The sequence below is a fragment of the Amblyomma mixtum genome, chromosome 5 (assembly GCF_055824585.1).
Source record: "Amblyomma mixtum isolate Tamu chromosome 5, ASM5582458v1, whole genome shotgun sequence".
In the NCBI taxonomy this organism is placed as follows: domain Eukaryota; kingdom Metazoa; phylum Arthropoda; class Arachnida; order Ixodida; family Ixodidae; genus Amblyomma; species Amblyomma mixtum.
Window position 1 is genome coordinate 157,087,575 of NC_143016.1, and position 22,385 is coordinate 157,109,959.

Consider the following 22,385-nt stretch of genomic DNA (forward strand, 5'->3'; position numbering starts at 1 on the left):
GGAAAAACCGCCTCATCCCAACAAAGCCATTCAGCATCTTAGCACATGACAAGACCCTGCAATCATCCTGTCGCCACACATTCCCCCAGAGCTCGAATCTCTTTATCTACCAGATTAATGGAAGGCGAGGCGACACATGTTCCAGTCTCCTGGCTTATCAAAAACGCCTCAACTAACTCCCTGCAGGTCCTATCTGGGTGACAGAACAAGATGTTAGTCCTGTCCAAATGGGGGAAGCAGTCTTTACATTTTCGGCAGTGCAAAGCCAGGTTCGAGGACACTGCCCTTTTTACTGATCTGCGGTGCTCAAACAGCCGCTCATTAATACAGCGGCCTGTCTGGCCAATGTACGTCTTGCCGCAGGAGAGCGGTATCGAATAAACGACTCCAGTGTTACATACGACCAGTGGTTTCTTGTGGGAAACTGTGCATTCATTCCTTGCTTGGTCGTCCCGGCACTCGATCTTCCTCCTTACCGCACTGCACACTCTGTGCACACACTGCACACACTGCGCAGGAACATGTTGGGAATATAACCCAAGAACAGCTAAGCCGCTCCTCAGTTTCAATTCAGAGCACTCTAGGTTGGTCAAGGCGGGAATAGCAACGGCACGTCTCACGGCTTCTTTGCGAAAATCGTGCTCCCATAAGGTTCAGACTAGCTTCCAAGGGCAGGTTCAGAGACTGAGGGAAGCTGGTTATCCGGATATGGCTCTGGCTCAAATATCCGAGAGGATATTGACTAGGGGCGTTTGTCCAGCAAAAGAAAAAGACGGCATGCTTACAAGAACCGTGGCGATTCCGTACGTTCATGGCATGTCTCACCGTTTGAAGAAGGTAGGCTCGAGATTTGGGGTGAAAGTGGTTTTTTACAGCGAAAGATAAGCTGAGCAGAGTGTGCAGTGCGGTAAGGAGGAAGATCGAGTGCCGGGACGACCAAGCAAGGAATGAATGCACGGTTTCCCACAAGAAACCAGTGGTCGTATGTAACACTGGAGTGGTTTATTCGATACCGCTCTCCTGCGGCAAGACGTACATCGGCCAGACAGGCCGCTGTATTAATGAGCGGCTGTTTGAGCACCGCAGATCAGTAAAAGGGGCAGTGTCCTCGAACCTGGCTTTGCACTGCCGAAAATGTAAAGACTGCTTCCCCCATTTGGACAGGACTAACATCTTGTTCTGTCACCCAGATAGGACCTGCAGGGAGTTAGTTGAGGCGTTTTTGATAAGCCAGGAGACTGAAACATGTGTCGCCTCGCCTTCCATTAATCTGGTAGATAAAGAGATTCGAGCTCTGGGGGAATGTGTGGCGACAGGATGATTGCAGGGTCTTGTCATGTGCTAAGATGCTGAATGGCTTTGTTGGGATGAGGCGGTTTTTGCAGTCCGCTACATGCGCGTACGGGATTGTGAGGGCTATCGCGATGTGTCTGTTTTATCGTTGTGTTTGGTGCGTATATAACTAACCCTTCTAGAAATAAAACTCAGTTGTTAGACTGCGCTCGTGTCGTCTCTTGTTTCTTTCTCTCGTCCTATGTATCGCGCTGTTTTAAGATGACATTGGTATTACTACAACGTTCATACCCGAAGGTAACCAGTTCAGCGATGAAGTTGCAGTGACGGATAAGACCCGCTTTCGGCAGCCCGGTGGACCCGCTTGTCTGGAACACGAGAAGCACGTCCTCTGGGCCGGCAGGCTCTGGAGGCTTAAAGTGATTCCGAGGTGTTTCCTTCAGTTTTTCGAACCTCACTGTTCCGTCGTATTCCCCTGATACCACCAGGGCCTGTGGAGGGAACATATATATACATGTTTTTTTGCAGAGCTACCTGCCGCACTTGAGCAGAAGAACCGGGGAAGTGCTGCAAAAGACTAAAGAAAAACGATCATACATAGCTGCGGTCACTAGAAAAAAAAAAGAGGTGGAGGCTACAACAAGAGAAAGCGAACATGGCATACGAGAAGCAATTAAAGCAAAATCTAGGAGCACCGGCATTTTCACACTGCAGTAATTAGTCAGCAAAGAAAGTACTTTCGCACTTCAGTGATCAGTCTCATAAAAAAGATTCTGTCTACGGACATGACACCCGCCTGCAAATTATTCCAATCATCGATACAATGAGGGAGGACGAGTATCTTAAATCGCCTGCACTGCTGGTCATGCCGCGTGATATTAAACGGGGATATGTTTGCTTCAGACAGAGTCAGCATATTTAGGTATTTTTGCTTCTCAGTGGATTCCGGAACATTGCAAACTGACAGTCCAAGTTTGAGCATTTGCGTCTTGCGCCTTGCAAGCAGAGGTTCCGGTCCGACGTGTTTCTTTTTACAACGAGAGCCTATACGGGAACCCCTCCCTCAACTGTCGCGTAACGTACGCCCGCTTTAGCAGCTGCGTCCGTATTCGTAGAAATCCGCAAAGCCAGGTGAGCCAAACCAACAAGCAAGCCGGGGCAAGCACGGAATAAAAGAAAAGGAGAAAGAGGAAGAAATAGAGAAAGACAGCGAATAAGAAGGAACATGCTTAAAAGAAGTAAAGATAGAAGACAAGCGAAGCGTTGAGAGGGAAGAAAAAGAGGAAGATGGAGAGAACGGCAGAAAAAGAAGAGAGAAATAATACAAAAAAGAAAGGAGAGAAGAAAAGGAAGTGTTAAATATGAAAAGAAAATCGAAAGGCGTCATGGCCCATATCGAATTTTTTAACTAACCGTAGTCTAATTTGTCGAGTAATTTTTTCGTTCAGTTATGCTTACGTGTCTGAGTGTCCCATCTTTGCATAAATGAGTAGCAAAAAGTACTTGAGCTTTTTTATATGCAAAACTGCTATTTAGAGATTTCCGTACAGTACTCGGTTACTAATCAGTGGGCACTGAAATTACAATGACCTCGCAAGCGTTACCAGGAGCGGTATTTCCGCTCGTTCCTGCTGCGTTTTCTGCTTTCAACGAGAATAGTGCACGTACGGCTTGCATTATGCTAGCATACCTTAACAGATGGCACATCTTTGCACACCTCCTTCGTCTTCTCTGCGCTTGCCACGTCACAGTAGACCACGGAAGGATTTGTCATCTTCAGAAGCCGAGCCATCTCTCCTGCGGAAGCGTACAAGGTAGTGCATTACTGCAGTGCAGAACATAGAAAAGCACTCGCAGTTTGTGATCAAGGCGGCTACTGAAGCGACTACTGTGGTCTGTGGAGACACCTACAGCTTCAGTATGAAAAACAATGATATTTCAGCGAATGCGGCTCACACTCAGTTACCCCTATTTTAGTGCGTGATCACTAAACGCAGCCCCACCCCCCTCCTCAGATTTCATGTAGCGTCGTCTGTCTGAAGACTGTCATCGTGAGCTTAAGGTTTCTCCGGAAGGGCATCTTCAGTCTCCCAACCGCCACCGGTGGCAGCACCTGCCATTGCAGGGCAGTGGCGCATCGCTTAACCATAACACCATTGAGCCAGGAGCGGTATGAGGACTCCCAGCGGTCCATGAATATGAAGTAGACAAAGATCAATGACGCATGCATGGGCCTCCACTCATTAGACAGTTTTAGCTGTGCGTCCGCAAGGGCTTAGCGTACGCAAGGAGCTTGCGGGGACCGTAGTGCGCATGCGCAGAACGCAAGCGCGATCCGTGCGTCTTGCGGACGTACGCAAGCCAGCGGACTTTGCGTTGCGTTGCTTGCGTGGCTTGCGTGGTTAACGTTGGCAACATGGCGGCGCCCTGCACGCCCGCTTCGGACCAAATACTGCATCGCCGCTGCATTTTTCGATGCGATAGCTCGCTCTAAACGGTTGTATTCACTTTTATTTTGTGCATTCTCACCCCTCCGTAACGATACATGTGACAAATAGTCATCGTTTTTTAGATAAATCCAAGAATTTCTTGCTGTTACGCCTGACTATCTACGGCGTACACTGTAGTCATAGCAACGACCTGCGGTAAAGTATTTCTCTAGCTTTGCGCTAGAATTTATATTTTCATTTGATTCAATTGATTTACATTAAAAAAGAAACAAAGCCTTCGAATACAACCATCACTGCCATTAATAAAAGAGGAAAAAGTTTCCTCAGCACACAGTTCAGAAGCTTTGACTTGCTGTCGCTAGATGGCGCCACTGTATCATACGCTTTCCGGGCGCTACGCTAGCCACTCCCAACTAAAACTGTCGTTGCCAGGACGGGTGGCACGGCGCGCAAGGTGCGCCCGTAGCGTACGCACAGCTTTTGCGGACGCACAGCTAAAACTGTCTAATAACGCTATCGCCCCACCACGGTGGCTCACTGGTTACGGCGCTCGGCTACTGACCCGAAAGGCGCGGGTTCGATCCCGGCCGCGGCTGCCGAATTTCGATGGAGGCGAAATTCTAGAGGCGCATGTACTGTGCGGTGTCAGTGCACGTTAAAGAACCTCAGGTGGCCGAAATTTCTGGAGCCCTTCAATGCGGCGTCCCTCAAAGCCCGAGTCGCTTTGGGACGTTAAACCCCAATAAACCAAAAGAAATCTTTATACATTGAAGACCTTGGCGTGGCGTCGATTCAGCAATACCCAAGGGCGGGAAACTCAAAAATGGAATCAGTTTGTGAAACAGTCGCTGTACGATACAAATCATGGTCGCCACTTGCGCGAAAAAGTCTTATGGCCGCGTTCTAACGGCTTCGACCACAACATACGAAGAAAATAACGCTTCACAGATGTGCGGAAATACTGGGGTGGACTGTGGCCCCTCTGTGTAATGACCTCGGTCACTCAAGTCAGTCAAAAACCAAACGTCCATTAATTTTAAAACCTTTTGATTCCCACATGAAGTGACTGAATCGTCATTAACTCACGCTCGTTGAAGGCTGTCTTCACACAGACGATCTTTGCACCGGCGAAAGTGGCAGCCACAAATGCCTTCACCAGGTCGACACTGTTTGCTGACACGAATGCCATCACGTCCCCGCGCTGGAGACCGAGATCTTGGAGTCCGGCTGCGATTCGTTCGCAGGCCTCCTCAAGGTCTTTACCGTTGAAGCGCTGGCCCGTAACAGCGTCAATCTGAACATTCACAAAGGAGGTACGAAAGTTGGCCGGTAAGGTTTTGTTTGTATGGTTTCTGACCTCCCGGTGGGTACCAGGATGTTGCGGGGAACTTTTTATTGTTAACGTCGGTTTTATGAGTTACTAAATAAAGGACGAACCGGTCAAGAGCACCTGAATAGGGCCTCTTCTCATGCAAGAAGACACGTGAGAGTAGCAGAAATTTTGCAGTTCTATCCAGAGGCACTCTGCACACGGAAAACGAAAGCAAAGAAAAAAAAAGTCGACTGAAATCCTTCTAAGCTACCGGGATGACGCACGCGTACATGCAGCATAATATAAAAGCAATACAGTCGAGCCCACTTATAACAGCCGCAGATACAACGAACGCTCGCTTAGTACGAACGAGGGCGGTGCCACCGTCAAAATATATATTGGGGCAATGGAACAGTGTCTCACATAGAACGAACTGTTGTCGCCTCAACACTCGGTTAGAGCGAACGCGAAGCTGTCGGGCCCCCGTAGTTGACCGGGCCGGCGGAGTTTGGCGCGGTTTCGCTCGACTGCGAACCCGCAGCAGGCGAATTTCGCGCACTTTGTGTTCCCCTGACACGACGCGAACACAGAGCGCACAAAGCGTCCCCCGGCGCTCCTTTGCGGGTAAAATAAAATAAAAAAAAAGGCTCGCGTTGAAAAATGAAAACGAAAAAGCGCGCGCGCGCGGTGACGAAAGAGAAAGTGGCGCCGCCCGCGTCGTTGTGATGCATACACGTGATTTGTTGCTCCGTTGCCACCCCGCGCTGAGGGCATTGCGCCGTCGATTCTTTCTGTGCGATGGCACTGCGTTGACATCTTTGCCGCATCCGTGCCTTTCCCAGATCGGGGAGTTGAAGGCTGCCTCAACGCGCAAGCCCAAGGGCTTGACTTCCGCCTGGTGCGATGGAGGACTGTACGCCGACCTCTTCAGGTGCTAAAAGAAAAGCTGTCGACATCGCAACGAAGATGGCCATTGTTAATGAACTTGCTCAAGGTGCAAAAAACTGCGAACTGGAAAGAAAAAACAGGAAGGTCCTGCTCGTGCTGGATAACTGTGCGGCGCACCATGTGCAGCCTTCCTTGAGTGCGGTGACAGTGCTCTTCTTGCTTCCCAATGCAACCTGCAAAATTCAGCCGCTGGATATGGGCATCATCCATGCGTTCAAGGCGTGCTACCGGCGGCGCGTCATCCAACGCTTGTTGATCGCGATTGATGCTGCCATGCCAGTTCGCATCAGCTTGCTTGCCGCCGTGGAGATGTTGAAAGCGGCGTGGATGGAACTCACCGCGGAGTGCATAGCAAATTGCTTCCGCAAGGCGGGTTTTATGGGCCCAGTCACCGAGGACGCCATAGATCACCCACCGGAAAGCCGGTCGCACGAGGACTTGTGGCAACGCGTCGTTGACACGCAGCTGGCCGGACCTGACGTTGCCTGGGACGATTTCGTTTCTGCTGATGACGACGCCGACATTGCGGAGCCATGCACTGACGAAGCTATTGCGCGTGAAGTACGTGCCCTTCCTGACTGCCCAGAGACCGACGAGGACGATGACGAGGATGCTGCTCTACCGCCGGTTGCTGTGAACGCTTCAACCGCGATCGGTTACATCGCGTCGCTTAAAAAACTCGTGTGCGATGGCGATGAACATATTACCGCGCTGGAAAAATTAGAAACGGCAGTGATGCGATCAGCTTTGAAGAAGCAGACATGCATCACGGACTTTTTTTCAAAAATAAAGTTAACTTTCGTCTCACTTGCTCTTTTTGCCCGTATTATAGGTGGTCCACTTACTACGAACTTTGGATACAACGAACAAATGCCGCGTGATGATCAAGTTCGTTATAAGTGGGCTAAACTGTAATGGCAAAACATGGCTGACACGGCTCAGGAGGAATAAAAAGGGCTAAAACATTAACTGTTGAGTGCTAGGGTAAAGAACCAAATTCTTCCATTCCGCAAAACTTCCTCTACTGGGCGGCTCCGTTCAGGATACGGCAGAAGAATTGTAGATGCTCGGACGCGAAAATCAATAAGTTGTTTTGGCATTGCAGGGAGAGAGAAGCAGGCGCATGAAATTTCTAGCGGTGTTCTTTCTTGGTATTTGTAGCGCAATAATCCTGAAAACTGTGGAGAAAAAAAACTGTTTTAGAAATACTCGCGAAAGCAATAACCTCTCTACGTAGCACTTGATCAGAATACCATTTTGAGCGAGTTGGCTGTTCGTGACGAAACTGATAGCGCTTCAAGCACAAGGATGGAACCGAGAGAACAACACCTGCGCTAAATCTCAGCTGCTTTTATTTATTGCACGCACAGATTTTTATGCACTGCGGAAGAATAAATGAACAAAATTTTACCAACCTATCACACAAGAAGTAACTGTCTACGTCAATATCTAACTCTTGCCTACGGCAACAAAAAAACAGTCAATCATTTCACACATACAATTCAGTTTTAGAGCGAGAACTCTCCTTAACGACCAAAGCTGCAAAAGCCAAGTCATTGAAGCCTTGACCTTGAATAAATAATTAACCCAATGCCCAGACTGGGATCCGAACCTTCGGCGGCGCGAACAGGTAAGCTTCTCTGGCCACTGCATGACAGCACTATGCTTTCACCACATTCTTTTGTTTTGAAAGGGAATTTATTACATTTAAAGCGTGTTTTATTTACACGAGGCGCAGAAAGCCTCGTATTAAACAGCAATACTTTGTCGCGCTGTGCACTGCACATCGTCGTCTTTATTAACTTCCATCTGCAGCGTGAACAGATCTGGTCAGCGTAATATCAATTAGAGGTTAATCAGAGTCTAATATGATCGACAGATGTGCCGACCACCCAGCAAGGAAAAACTTTGAGCCAATCAGGCAAAACACATGCTTTCGCATGTCTTATATGTTTCGCTATGATAAAACCAGGGTGTCGAACCGGAACTGAACCCGAAACCGGAACCGAACCCGAATTTTCGCCCGGAACCGGAACCGAACCGAACCCATATTTTTTTCGCCATCTTGGAACTGAACCCGAACCGGAACGATTCAAAGGAACCGTTCCGAACCGGTTCGGGACCCGGTTCAGCCCCAAATTTTTTGCATCACGGCATACGTCTTGTTTTCCGACAAAATGAGACGATCTATCGCATACACTTACCCACCCGTAGCTCTCTGCACTGGGAAGTGCGAAAATGGTACCCAGTATATGCGACAGCAAACTTACAGGAGGTCTGGTGCCTGGGAAGAAGCCTATTTGACGCTTCTGTAATGTACTGCCGCCAATTCTAAACACGTGTACGTCAGGTTTATGTGAAATCTTGAGTTATTACTCCTCCCTTTTACATATTTGCGTAAATCTTTAATCAAAATGTAAGGACTGCTCTAACTCAGTAAAGTACTTTAGACACCAAACTTTTGCTTGCGTGCTTTCTTCTTTCAAACGATGCGTTTGACGTTGGTGTACATGGAGCACCGCGTGGTATTCACCAACACATAATAAATTATTTATGTTTGAATTTCATCTTCCCCCTGTTTAGGTTTCACCAACATAACGATGGCTGTGACGTGTAGTGGAAATTAGGTCGCGTGAGGTGCTACAAAAAGGCCAAATAACTGCTGATACGTCATTCGTTGTAATTATAGGTCTTGAAGTCGGCTGACATAAGTGCTACAGTGAGTCAAAAAAACGCATCAGTGTTTGTATTAGTTTTACCGTGCCTCACGTGGCCTAATGATGAACTCAAGTCAAAGCCATCATTCGGTTGATGAAACCGAAAGAGCATGGGAGAAATAATTATTTTCTAAATTATTTATTGGCAGTAGGCGAATACCACATGGTGATCCATGTATTCTAATATGTATCGCGTCATTTGAAAGGAGAAAACACGCAATAAAACTGGGTGTCTATAGTCATTTTAGTACCGATTGAGAATGCCTTCCTTTTCTTTGCGTCATTTCCCACCAATAGACGAAATATTAGCGCGAGGACCCAACAATGTTGTGATGGTGGTTTTTGAGGAAAGGAAATTGCGCAGTTTGTCTCACTTCTTGATAGACACTTTAACAGCGCCGTAAGAGAGAGAGGAAGGTGGGAGGGAAAGCAAAAAGAGAAACAGGCGCCGTAGGGGTGGGCTCCAGAATAATTTCTACCAGCTGGGGATCCTTAAAGGGCAACTGCATATGTTTTATAAATCGACGAGCTTAAAAGGTGGAATGTGTGACACTTCCAGGTAAAGTATGCGAAGTCCTTTTGGCCTAGCATTTGAAACGGTGACGTAATCAAAAATTAAAATTGCGACGGCCTTCAAGCTTCTCCGCAGCGCACAACGCTAAGTGAGGGACGCATGATGACGTCATCGAAAGTACCCGTACATTTCCAACGCATAAACGCCTGCTTTGAAGGAAAAAAAAAAACAACGGCACCGAAGTCAAAGCCCGCCGAACTTTGTTTGGAAGCGTCCAACGAGATACGGAAGGGCGTGGCTGACGGCAGCAGTAATTTGAAATCATACCTTCCGTGACATCACACTGAACTTCCCCACACTCCTTTGTTGCTTTGAGGAGAAGTGCAAAATTTAATCGTCGATTACGTCACTATTTTAAATGGTAGTGCAAAAAACTTAGCATGCTTTACCTACAGCCTATAGAGATTTGAATCCTTGAGTATCGCGAAATTCTCAAAAAGTGGCGCAGTTGCCCTTTAACGTGCACTGACATCGCGCACCACATGGTGCCTTTTGCGTTTCGCCTCCATCGAAACCCGGCCGTCGGGTCCGAGTTCGAACGCAGGTGCGCTGAATAAGTAACCGAGCGCCCTAACCAATGAGCAACCGCAGTGGGTAGTGCAACATTTACTTTTGTAGGCGCTCATCGTCTTAGAAAACAAGTTCTAAATAAAACTCCTCACGATGGGCCTGTAGGGCAATAAAGAAAAAAAAATGGCTCAGTGGCTGTGGAGCTCGGCTGCTGATTCCAAAAATACAAAAATCAGCGTGCTCTGTCGCACGTCGAAAATCCCCAGCTGGTCTCCGTTAATCTGGAGTCCTCCACTACACCGTCTGTCATATAGACCCAATGTCTACTCGACACGTCAAAGCGCCACTGACCAGGGTCCGGACATTTCTGAAAAACAAGCCCACTGCATAGATGGGGCATCGAAGATGACCTCTGCAAAATACTAGAGCCATGCGCGCCCCGAAAAGCTGCGAAAATTCAAATCAAAGCCCGCTCGTTCTTTCCTTCAACAAAAACGTCCCCGCCCCACTACTCGGACCCCCTTGATGTCATGGGGGTTACTTTCGCTAAAGGCACTACATTGGTGCATCGTTCTGACTGACGGGAGAAGGTTGGGCGTAGCCTTGGCGTCGCTTCATCTGCACAACGCTTTCCGCAGCGCCTTCTGTTCTGGCACATGCCTACAAATCGCATGAAGGAACAACAACAACAAAAAAAACTGAGGGAGCGTACGGCGACAGCCTTGAACCCTATCCATAAAAAGTAAAAAAAGTCACAGGCCCTTTAAAGGGCCCGTGACCACCCTCTGGTCGCAAACACTCTCTACCTCTCTTGGAGTGAGCCTCCACTTTTTCCGTTCCCTCCTCGAGATTATTCTCTCCCACTCCTCGTCGAGTAGGCTCGGCAAGGCAAAATCCCCCCTTTTTTCTCCGATGTAAGCCGGAGGCGTGGTGTCTATGGAGTGCGTCACAGGTCTACGTCATGGCCCCGCCTTGAATAGAATTCTTTTCTTGGTTTTTGCTACTGGGTCTGTTCGAGGGGAGGGGGGGGGGCGCTGCGGGTTTCCTAACACCCTCTCTGTTTTGCTCTTTGGGTCTCCTCGCGGTGTTTCGTCGCTAGACTTGTTAGCGAGCGCATCCTTTCATACATCTGTTTGTCATTCCCAGTTAGCGAGCCACCTTTTCATTTTTTTAGGCACCGTTTCACGAGCGGAAGGGCGTGTTGACGCTGCCACCAGTTGTTGGCGAAGATGGGTCGGTTCGGCGTCGTTGCTAGTTCGCTGCTGCTGCTGCTGCTCGCTTGACGGAACCGTGGTCAAGCTTCGACACCCGTTCCCACCACCACCAGGACAGGAGTGCCGTTGAGCGAAAGAGTTAAGGTGAAGGGAGGAAGATTACTAGTGGGTTTATTTCCGTCTTTTTACATCATGGTTAGAGGTGAGGTTCCAAATGAGGCTCTATGGGAGGCTGAAGTGAGAGCTCTAGTGAGGCTCTAGGGGAGGCTTGAAGTGAGCTCAAAATGGGGCTTGATGTGAGCTGCTCTGTCGCATTCGTTCTCGACATTTATACTGTTCGCCTTCCCTAAATTCCCTAGGTTGAGGACGCCCACGCCGGGGTGGGAGGGGCCCAGATCACAAACAACACAAACTTGTGCGCACAAACACACCACTGCACTTAGGGCCACGCCCCCGTCACATGTGGAGTCTGAGGGAAAGAAGGTTGTCGTCGAGGTAGCGTTGACTGCGGTAGGTGATGGCCTCCGGCCAGTCGAAGGTTTCTGCGGGTCACCGACATCTGCTGATAATCAAAGACACCCGCCGCTCGAGGCCGGAACAAAGAGGTCACGAAAAGGCCAGAAAGTGGTTCCTCGTGCTTGGGTCGGAGATGATGCCCGCCAGCTTGTCGCGGTGCTTGGCACAACAAAGAGCAGCCGGAGACGAGGCCCTTTGTTCCCTGGCACGGTCACGGCAAATGGGGAAGATAACGTTCGTCTCCCCGAGGCGGCGGCGGCGTTCTACACGTGCAGGCACTTTGTGAAGGGGGTCTGGTTTTGGTCCTGCACTCCAACCGTGCAAACTCCGTAACTGAAGCCAGCTGTCACCTGGGTCCTCTCAGTGCGTGCGGTCCTTGGCGGCAGGCCTGAAGGTAATCACACTCTGCTCGCAGCCATACACAGTAGAAGCAGGCGTGCTGGCGGCCACCCGGCGAGACTTGTTGACGTCGATCTTAATAGCTCCTCCGTGGCCCGGAATATCTCGGATGGCCAGCGTTCCCCACCGCTGGGCAGGAAGAGATGGGCTCGCGTCCACGTTGATATCTTGGCTTGCAACATCATCTACCAAGGCAAACCCAAAACACCAAACCACCAACAAAGAAAAGCACAGATGAGACGTTCCAAACAACAAAGCACCGCTCCACGCGCAAGCGTTCGGAATTCACTCAAGACCCACCAGGCTTCCTTTTAGTGCCAAACAAAACCCTGCTCCAGAATACTGACCCCTCAATTTTGCCCGAATTTAGGGTCAAAGCGAGCGTCCGGGTCACATCTGAGGTTGCCATAGACAGACTGCCACGTTTTACGATAAGCGGTGGTGTGTCAAAGCCTACAAATTTAGAATAGAAACTCCATTCCTTATCCATCAAGCTCTGATCCCAATACCACCCGAATATCGAAAGTCTCCTTAAAATTTGGCCCACGCTCAGTTTAATCCACTGGCTTTTCTCAAAGAACCTTGATCGCACGAGACTGAGAATCAACTGCTCCAGTTAAACTCACAAAAATGCGACTGCTCACCAAAATCGGTACTCCTTCCAGTATTGGCGCAATACTTCTCTTATACCCATTGTGTCAGGCACCATAACCTATACACAAGCTGCTACAGCTGTTCTCCACAAAATTTTCACCTTCACTTCATTCCGTTAATCTCCGAATACCGCAATCGGCTGATTAACCACTCGCCAGTAAACAAGAGTACGCAGATATGCACAGCCATGCGCACTTTCTTGGCCTTTGCAAGGCATTAGCTACACTGCCGTTAATGTAGCAACAAGACCTTGGTATCTCAACCAAGTCTGAGTCTACTATCGATACAAAAGAAACCTGTGCCAACCTTCAAACACAGCAAAACTTAAATGCACTGAACGGTTCCAACTATCCAAACAGCACATGGTCTACTCAGGAATCTTCGCTACACTCCTACAGGTGCCCTTATTTCTCGGTAGCACGGCAAACTGCCACTAATTTCTAATTCAGACTTTAATCTTTCTCAATTTTAGAGAAAACACAGTAACGTCCAATCACTCTAAATCTTTAGCTCAAAAGAAAGTAGCCTTTCCCTTCTCGATTTAGCCCACAAAAAAAGGAACAAAAAACCAGCTACTTGGAATGGCTCCGCGGGGGGTGAAAGCTGACTCACCTCCGCCGTGTCGAAGTGATTAGCCCTTCAGACGCGCCCTCTGGGGTCGCGCTTTGACTGATGACACTGCTGTCATTTCGTTACAAAAGGCTCCTGAAAAAAGCCATCTACGACTTCCTCTGTCGTCTCCGCGCCCCCTCGACACGCTCAGAAAGCCTTGGTAGCGCCTGCAAAGTCGAGAACTGGCTCTTGGCGACGCACAGCGACCAGCGCGGGAAGCTGTTCTTTGTTGTCGCCCCCAGCACGAAGCTCGGCTACCCTTTCGCTCTGCGCGCTTCCGAGAATCCAGTGCCGAAAGTGAAGGACGCATCCTTTTTTTCAACTGCGCGCGTTGAACATGCCTGCGTGCTGGGTCTCTGTTTCTCAATCCCTGTGCTCGCATGCGCTGACGGTCGCGCAACCCAGCGCTTCCCGGTCTCTCGGGCCGCTTTGCCTTTTCCCTTTCCGCCTTCTTGTCAGGTCGGAGTGGTCTGAGCTTTCTCGCAGGCCGATGCCCTTTGCAAAACCTCGCTCCTTTTCTGCTATGAAGATGCGGTCTTCCCTTTCGGTTACTGCGGTCAGGTTTAGAACAATCCCCCCGTGTCGCCTGACCAATAACTTTAGCCGCAAACTTACGAGCTCTAATGCGGGAAATCTTCTCTTTCCCTTCTGCCGCATTTTCATCTGTGCTAACACTAGCACCTGTACGCGCACGCGAATTTAGGGCCTGACATTTCAACCGTTTCCTTTTGGTCCTTGCCCTTTTCCTTTTTCGCTCTGAACTTTCCGCGTGCACCGCCTGAACCAAGACTGTTTTCTCCAGCCCTTGACATGACTTGCCTGATCCTTCCTTAGGCGGCAAATTGACCTCTTTGCCTTCGCAACAGATGGTCATCTCTACAGAGCTGACAGACGGACCTTCAGCTGCCCCGGAAATGAGCAGTTCGCTCCCCTGAAGGTAGTCCTCTGCAGCTGGCTTATCGCTCTCAGTGCTTTCCTCTGAAACGCACTGCTCTTCTCGAATCGGGCTCTCTTCCTCTGTCTCAGCCTGGCTTTCAATACTGCGTTTTAACTCAACAGCAGCTTCACACACTTTATACGCCAGCTTCGCCGAGATAGCCACAACACTGGTTTGTTCACTGGCACCGCAGTGACGTCTCAAATCGGAGTTGCCACGATTCACAATCCCTAAAGGGCTTCCCTTTGTTTCCTTTTCGAAACGTCTACTTTTGGGGAAGTTATCCCTTTCACACCCGTGCCGGTTAGTCGCCTGTACAGGCCCCTTACTAGCGTCCTCGCGCTTAACTAACTCGGCGACGGTTCCTACTCTCACTACACAGCCTCCATTCGGAGCTCTCTCTTTTCTAAACCGTCCGTGCCGGTTAGACTCCGTTTCTCGGCCCTTATTCACAGGTTTGCGACTATCTGACTGGGCGACGGTCTGTTTAGCTAGCTTAGGAAGTCTCTCTTGGCTCGGCTTTGTCCGACGCCATCCGTGCCCTCTCCACTCGTTTTCTGAACGAGCTCTCGCGGAGTTGCACTTAGCTAACTCGGAGACGGTCTCTGTAGCCTCTCTATTTTGGCCGTGCTCTGTCGTGTGCCATCCATGCCGGTTTTGCGCCATTTCGCAATCCTGTATTATGGCGTCATGTCTCTCTAACTCGGCGATGGACTGGAACATTGAAGGCCATATCTGGACGGAGATAGCGCCACTCATTGCTACTTCGTTCCCATTAAGACCACTGAGCATTGCGAGCCGCCTTTTCTCAGCCTCGAGTTTAAGCTCTTCTAGCTCCGCTGCTAGCTTCTCCATACGCTCCTGGTGCTGTGCCTCTCGTTCCTCTCTTTCCGCTTCCTCAGCTCTTTTACGCTCCTGTTCTTTTGCCCACCTGTGCGTATTATCCCAAGCAATTTCAAAATCATCTTCTTCTTCCGTTTCAAAACATTTGATTGCATGGATAATATCCGCATCTTTCACTCTTTCCTCCACATGCACACCTAACTCGTCGCACAAGAACAACAGTTCTGTCCCCGACAACCTCGTCAGGTCCACGGTCGCTGCTTTTAAATATTGGCTTTGCTCGCTCATGGTGATTCTGAGCAACTACCCCTGTGCTACAGACACACAAACACCCGATCAACCACCAGTTCAAATTATTAACCCAGAATTTGAAGCCTGGAGGATCCAAAGCAAAAGCCAAACACTCACCCGCAGATGCAGCACCATGTCACCCGGTTCATCACACCGCTGCCAATCAGTTGTTGACGCTGCCACCAGTTGTTGGCGAAGATGGGTCGGTTCGGCGTCGTTGCTAGTTCGCTGCTGCTGCTGCTGCTCGCTTGACGGAACCGTGGTCAAGCTTCGACACCCGTTCCCACCACCACCAGGACAGGAGTGCCGTTGAGCGAAAGAGTTAAGGTGAAGGGAGGAAGATTACTAGTGGGTTTATTTACATCTTTTTACATCATGGTTAGAGGTGAGGTTCCAAATGAGGCTCTATGGGAGGCTGAAGTGAGAGCTCTAGTGAGGCTCTAGGGGAGGCTTGAAGTGAGCTCAAAATGGGGCTTGATGTGAGCTGCTCTGTCGCATTCGTTCTCGACATTTATACTGTTCGCCTTCCCTAAATTCCCTAGGTTGAGGACGCCCACGCCGGGGTGGGAGGGGCCCAGATCACAAACAACACAAACTTGTGCGCACAAACACACCACTGCACTTAGGGCCACGCCCCCGTCACATGTGGAGTCTGAGGGAAAGAAGGTTGTCGTCGAGGTAGCGTTGACTGCGGTAGGTGATGGCCTCCGGCCAGTCGAAGGTTTCTGCGGGTCACCGACATCTGCTGATAATCAAAGACACCCGCCGCTCGAGGCCGGAACAAAGAGGTCACGAAAAGGCCAGAAAGTGGTTCCTCGTGCTTGGGTCGGAGATGATGCCCGCCAGCTTGTCGCGGTGCTTGGCACAACAAAGAGCAGCCGGAGACGAGGCCCTTTGTTCCCTGGCACGGTCACGGCAAATGGGGAAGATAACGTTCGTTTCCCCGAGGCGGCGGCGGCGTTCTACACGTGCAGGCACTTTGTGAAGGGGGTCTGGTTTTGGTCCTGCACTCCAACCGTGCAAACTCCGTAACTGAAGCCAGCTGTCACCTGGGTCCTCTCAGTGCGTGCGGTCCTTGGCGGCAGGCCCGAAGGTAATCACACTCTGCTCGCAGCCATACACAGTAGAAGCAGGCGTGCTGGCGGCCACCCGGCGAGACTTGTTGACGTCGATCTTAATAGGCGGAAGTCGGTTGTGTTCGAAACACACGGCGAAGCGCGGACCCGGCAACCGCCCGTTTGCTTTTCTCCATGTGTGTTTGTGTTCTGTGTGTTTGTGTCTTTTCTCCGCTCCAAAGCCCATGTCATTCATTGGAGTCGAGGCATACGCAAGTTGCACGAAGGATAAGCGGTGTGTGTGCGGAGCGATCAAGTGGGCGAACGAGGGAAAGGCTCTGCTGCACTAGTAATTAAAACCTTGTTTTGGGGGGCTTGCATACAAGAAAAAAAAAACTGAGAAGGGAGCATGCACGCAGAGCGTCTCGTGACGTGACTCAGTTCTACTATTTTTTACTTTTTATGGCTAGGATTCAAGGCTGTCGCATTATGCTCCCTCCGCAGTTTTTTTTTGTTGTTGTTCCTTCATACGGGCTTGTAGGCATGTGCAAAATAGAAGGCGCTGCGGAAAGCGTTGTGCAGACGACGCGATGCCAAGGCTACGCCCAACCTCCTCCCGTCAGTCAGAACGATGCACCAATGGAGTGCCTTTAGCGAAAGTAACCCCCATGACGTCAACGGGGTTCAGAGTAGTGGGGCGGGGACGTTTTTGTTGTAGGAAAGAACGAACGGGCTTTGATTTGAATTTTTGCAGATTTTCGGGCGCGCATGGCTCTTGTATTTTGCAGAGGTTATTTCGATGCCTCATCTATGCAGTGGGCTTGTTTTTCAAAAACGTCCGGACCCTGGTCAGTGGCCCTTTAAACCTGAAATATTACTACTAGTATTACCAAAAGAAGGATTTATAAATTGGTGCAGCTTCTTTTTTTTTAGTATCCGCATATTCTTGTTTGCGCGCGACGGAAATAAGCAACGAAAGGCGGGTTGTTGGCAACGGTGGAGATGTACTAATAAGGAAAAAATTAAATACCTATTACACAAAAGGGCAATGCGGAAATACATTTGCTCGCTGGCATGCGCGATAGTGATTACGCCCAAAAAGATGCTACTGCGATGCAATGTAACTTCGACGAAGTGATTTCGTTATGCCGATTCGCTGAAATCGTTCTGCTTCTAAAAAAAAAATTGCTGCCAGTCACCGGCGCGCGGCTCCATCCGCTGTTCGCGCACTGCTCGATCTTGAATTCTCTGTCTGGCGACTTATATCTACTTTTCGCTGCCGGGATCGAACCCCGGCCGCGGCGGTTGAATTTCTTTGGAGGAGAAATTCTAGAGGCCCGTGTACTGTGCGATGTCAGTGCACGTTACAAAACCCCAGGTGCTCGAAATTTCCGGAGCCCTCCACTACGGCGTCTCTCATAGCCTGAGTCGCTTTGGGACGTTAAACCCCATAAACCAAACCAAACCATACCTTCGCGCCAAAGGGGCGTTTGTGCCGTGGTGAGTGAATTTCTACCTGTGCGAACAACGAGAAAAAATTTCAGCAATAAAATTATATTTTTTGTTATGATGCTGTATTCTTTTGGGCACGAAGGTACGTCCTAACATGTAAGGTCCGTGTCTGAAGGGTGAAAAAGGTTTTTGTGACCGATTAAAACTAAGTCGAGCCCACTTATAGCGAACCTGACGGTCCCGCAGATTCCATTCGTTATATCTGATATTCGTAGCAAATGGATTCTTCTTACGACAGGCAAAATACTAAGGCCGCTATAAGTGGCAATTATTTCTTACAAAGCTGCGTTATGTGTGCCTACTTGTGCAAAGCAGAGCCTGCCGCGGCTCTTTCCAGTCTATCTAGGGCGGTCATTTAATCCTCGTCGAGACCTTGCTGTCAACTATCAAATTTAGGGACGGGGTATAACTAATCATGGATGAAGTCTGCATAGACATTGGTGGCAGGTCGGCCACGTAGATGAGGTTCCTGGCAGTAGGAAGATCTCGCACTTGGTGTTCAACGTCTCCGTCAGAGCAGGCGCTTCCGCGAATTTGTGGTCCGCAGGCACGCAGTTATCCAAGGAAACATCCGGTCGGCTACAGATCAACAAAGCGTTGCCAGAAATCTGCAATCCAGATTTCGTGTTTTCGAGCTTCTTATGTCGTTACTGGGCTGATCCAGCGACGAAGTAGCGCAGCGCTTGGGGCGCAGAATGCATCAGTTGCACTGTCCGCTATATGACAATGCCTGCACATGGCAGCGGTGTCAAAGATTGAGACGACTGGGCAGGCTGTGCATACCACGTGGCTGGCATGGCCAGCAAAAATTTCAAAATTATCTAATCGCTGTTTTTAGTTGATCCGCGAGATTGTTCAGTAGCTTCCCTTTTGACGATGCCCCTGTCTCACGCGCACCGCGATTCTTCTACTCAGGATGCTTTGCCGAGCCGGCGAACGCGTAGGCAATGATCGCCCTCGTTGGCCATCGACGCGGGTTTGGCCGGCGGCTACTTACTATTTTGAATGGAGAATTATAGCACATGGTTACCGCGTTTACATTAGCATTTACAGTGTTACCGGAAGCCGGACTTTCCGGTTAGCGGTGCGCACAGCAGTGCCGCCTTTTAATTACATTTCTGGGTTGACATGTTCTTTCCGGGACGGTGTAATGAAGGTTGAGAGTCGCTATTTCATGTGCGTGCTTAGCGGAAGGGCGACCTCCACAACCTCGGGGTAGTTCACCACGCCACCTCGTTCGCTATAACCGAGTGGTGTGGCCAGAGTGTTTCGCTGTATCTGCAATGAATTTCCGTTGCCCGTACGCATATTTTTACCCTTTCACCACACCCGCTCAAAATAAGCGAGCGTTCGTTATATCTGTGGCCATTAAAGTGGGCTCCACTGTAAAATCCGCTGACTTCGCTTTAATACACTAGTATCAAGAAAATTTAGGTAAGGCTGTAGATGTATGGGTAGAGGAAGTAATGACCGATCGCAACATTTGTCATCTGCGTTGTGGAGAGGCCGTACAGGTAAGTAAAAGCCAAGAGTGAGAAAACCGAATGAATCAGCACTCGCGAGCATGTCCAGAAAGGACAGGCAAGCCCTTACTCACCTAATAAGCATAGCTGCCAGAAAGGGGTTGTTTGTGGCTTTGGAAATAAATGCCTGAAACAAGTTGGTGGACAAATGGTGTATGCCAGATTAACCCCTCCTTATCAGAAAATGGTTGTAGCGCCAAAACAAACAACACACAGAAAGCTAGACGGGACAGGCCTGTCCCGTCTAGCTTTCTGTGTGTTGTTTGTTTTGGCGCTACAACCATTTTCTGGAAACATGCACCAACTAGCCCCCCAACAAGTATTACTCAGTTACCCTCCTTATCACTCTATCAGGGGCGCAAAAAATTCTGCGGATGCAAAGGTTGCATTTGATAGCGCTTCAGGAAAAGTCCCAAACATTTTATCACACACAAATTTCTTTACTATGGCGAGAAGCCACGATTAGCTGAGTTTTTGAAGACTGAGCTATAGGGGCTCAGGATATATAACGTGAGTCACAAAGGCGATATCTAATAGGTGATTTAAATAAAATATGCTTAGTAAGTTCTGGATGTTAGGGAAAGCCAGTGCTCCCACGAGGCTCTCGTTGGGTGCGGGTTGGGCGGTGGAGAGATTCTCGAACATTTTCTTACCATGTAGTAAAGGAGGGGGGACTGGCAAGTCGGTTTCGGTGTGACGGAAAGGTATCTGTCTGTATGTATACGGGCCGATACATGACAATTTCGTTTCTCAGTAGTGCGCGGGAACTTAGAGGGCGCGTACGACGGCAATTTTGGGGCACCGTAAGTACACTGCGTACGAGAAAGTCCCAACTGACTAAACCTTCAAGGGAGACCTATTACTCGCGCTACGGGGTCTCCCAATATGCTCAATCAGGAGGGTCTTGTAGAGGAAAAATGTATCGGCTTTTCATCCTACACCTCATAAGGTGGATTATAGCGTATATACATAGCCGATTTTCATTAATTTCGAGTTCATTTCATTTTGCGGCTCTTAGCGTAAATTAGCCTTTTTGCTGCGGACAATAAATAAAATGGGTAAAGTGAGAACATCTCGCGTTAAACAATTTTTTCATGCTCAAGTAACGCAGCAAACACGACAAAAGGAAGACAGAAGACGACACGAGCGCTGAGTAACAACTGGTTATTTTATTCTGGGAAAAGCCGCAGGACACAGGAAACAACCCCAGAAAAACAGAACAAAGGTTAGAACTTAAAAACCATACTGCGCATGCATATCACAGTCGAGTCGTGACGTCTTTTTCAACGAAATTCGAAGAGTATCTTCGATAGTAGATGGCACTCACCTATCTCCTGGACCTCACACAATGCCAAGAAAGCCTGACTCCTTATCTACCAAACTGATAGATGGTGAAGCAACACACTCATCCTCTTCCCGACTCAGAAAGACAAGTCTCCTGTTTAATCACCCTGATCGAATTTGTAGGGAGATGGTGGAGGCCTGTATGATCGGGAAGGATGCAGATGAGCGTGTTGCTTCACCATACATCAATTTCGCAGATAAGGAGCCAGGCTTTCTTGGCATTGTGTGAGGTCTAAGAGATAGGGGAGTGCCGTCTACTATGAAATATAGCCTTCGAATTTCATTGAAAAAGATGTCATGACTAGACTACGATGTGCATGCGTAGTATGGTTTTTTAGTTTTAATCTTTGCTCTTCTGTTTTTTCGATTGTTCACTGTGTCCTGCGTCTTGATATACTTTTCCGAGAATGTAATAACCAGTTGTTAGTCAGCGTCTGTGTCGTCTCCAGACTTCCGTTTGTCCTGTTTACTGCGCTGCTTAAGCAACCGTTACCAACTAGCCCAGTTTTATGTTCTCGTAAACAAATCTTTGCATTTTTTATTTTGTATAGCGATATGCAAGAAAAAAGAAAACGCATATCACTGAAACTCATCTGCGATCTAAATCTTTTTTTGTCCTGAACCCGTTTGAACCGGTTCCAGACGGTCCGAACCGGTTCGAACCGGAACGGAATGGCCCTCTGGAGCCGAACCCGGAACTGAACCCGAAAGGCGTGAACCTGAACCCGAACCGAACCCGAAAAAATACCGGTTCGGCACCCTGGATAAAACCCTACCATTTTGTGCGTGCGTGTGCGTTCGCGCGCGAGCGCGCGCGTATGTGTGTGCGTGTGTGCGTGCTTGTGCGTGTGTGTGTGCGCGCGCGTGCGTGCGTGTGTATGTGCGCGTGCGTGTGCGCGTGCGTGCGCGCGTGCGTGCGCGTGTGCGTGCGCGTGTGCGCGTGCGTGCGTGTGTGTGTGTGCGTGTGCGTGTGCGCGCGCGTGCGTGCGCGCGTGCGTGCGTGTGTGCGCGTGCGCGCTTGCGTGCGTGTTGGCGTGTGTGTGTGTGTGTGTGCGCGCGCGCGCGCGTACAGGCCCATGTGCACGCGCGCGTGCTTGCGCGCTTTGAAGTGAACACTGACAAGTCTATAAAATATTTCCTACCAAAATCCGATATTTCGGCATTTAAAAGCTGTGTTGTAGCTTTTACGACGGCGAAAGTTTTATTTATTGCTAGGTTTGGATTCGAAGTTGAAAAATTTTTTTCACACCGCTCTGATTCAAACTCGAGACTGTCTCATGACGGAACAGCTGAAAGGTGACGTACACTGCCGTAAACGCGGTCTCAGGGATTCCTAGCGGCAAGCGGTGCAGGTTAGCAGCAGCTGAAATTAAAAATACCGCCAGCGGTATGTGGACGACCTTTATCAGCCTTCGCTACACGGTGGAAGAAAGAGAGGGGCTGTGACGGCGCCGCCGCGCAGTGATGAAAGAGTGGCCACTTAGTGTGACCGGAAGTCAGCGCCGCCGCTAGGGGCAGCACGTGTTCAAGAAACTAGCCTCTCCGCGGATTCTGCTGGCGTTGCTATGTGACAGCGGCAAAGGCACGACAATTTTGCGACCTCAGCGAGCATTGATACATCCAACCTGAATATATTCCTATTTTCTTTATTTAGCTGCCTAATGTTGAGCACGTAGAAGCT

The 22,385-nt window shown here is 49.4% G+C and overlaps 1 protein-coding gene across 1 annotated transcript in view; it reads right to left on the bottom strand.

Moving 5' to 3' along the window:
- Positions 1-22,385, bottom strand: part of LOC149344252 (putative 4-coumarate--CoA ligase 3) — an 80,116-nt gene that overhangs the window by 37,256 nt on the left and 20,475 nt on the right. The window contains exons 4-6 of the mRNA XM_089547189.1: positions 4,830-5,037; positions 2,984-3,090; positions 1,585-1,784 (exon numbers count right to left, since the gene is read on the bottom strand). Coding sequence (XP_089403315.1) covers positions 1,585-1,784; positions 2,984-3,090; positions 4,830-5,037 — 515 coding nt within the window. The remainder of the gene's footprint in view (positions 1-1,584; positions 1,785-2,983; positions 3,091-4,829; positions 5,038-22,385) is intronic.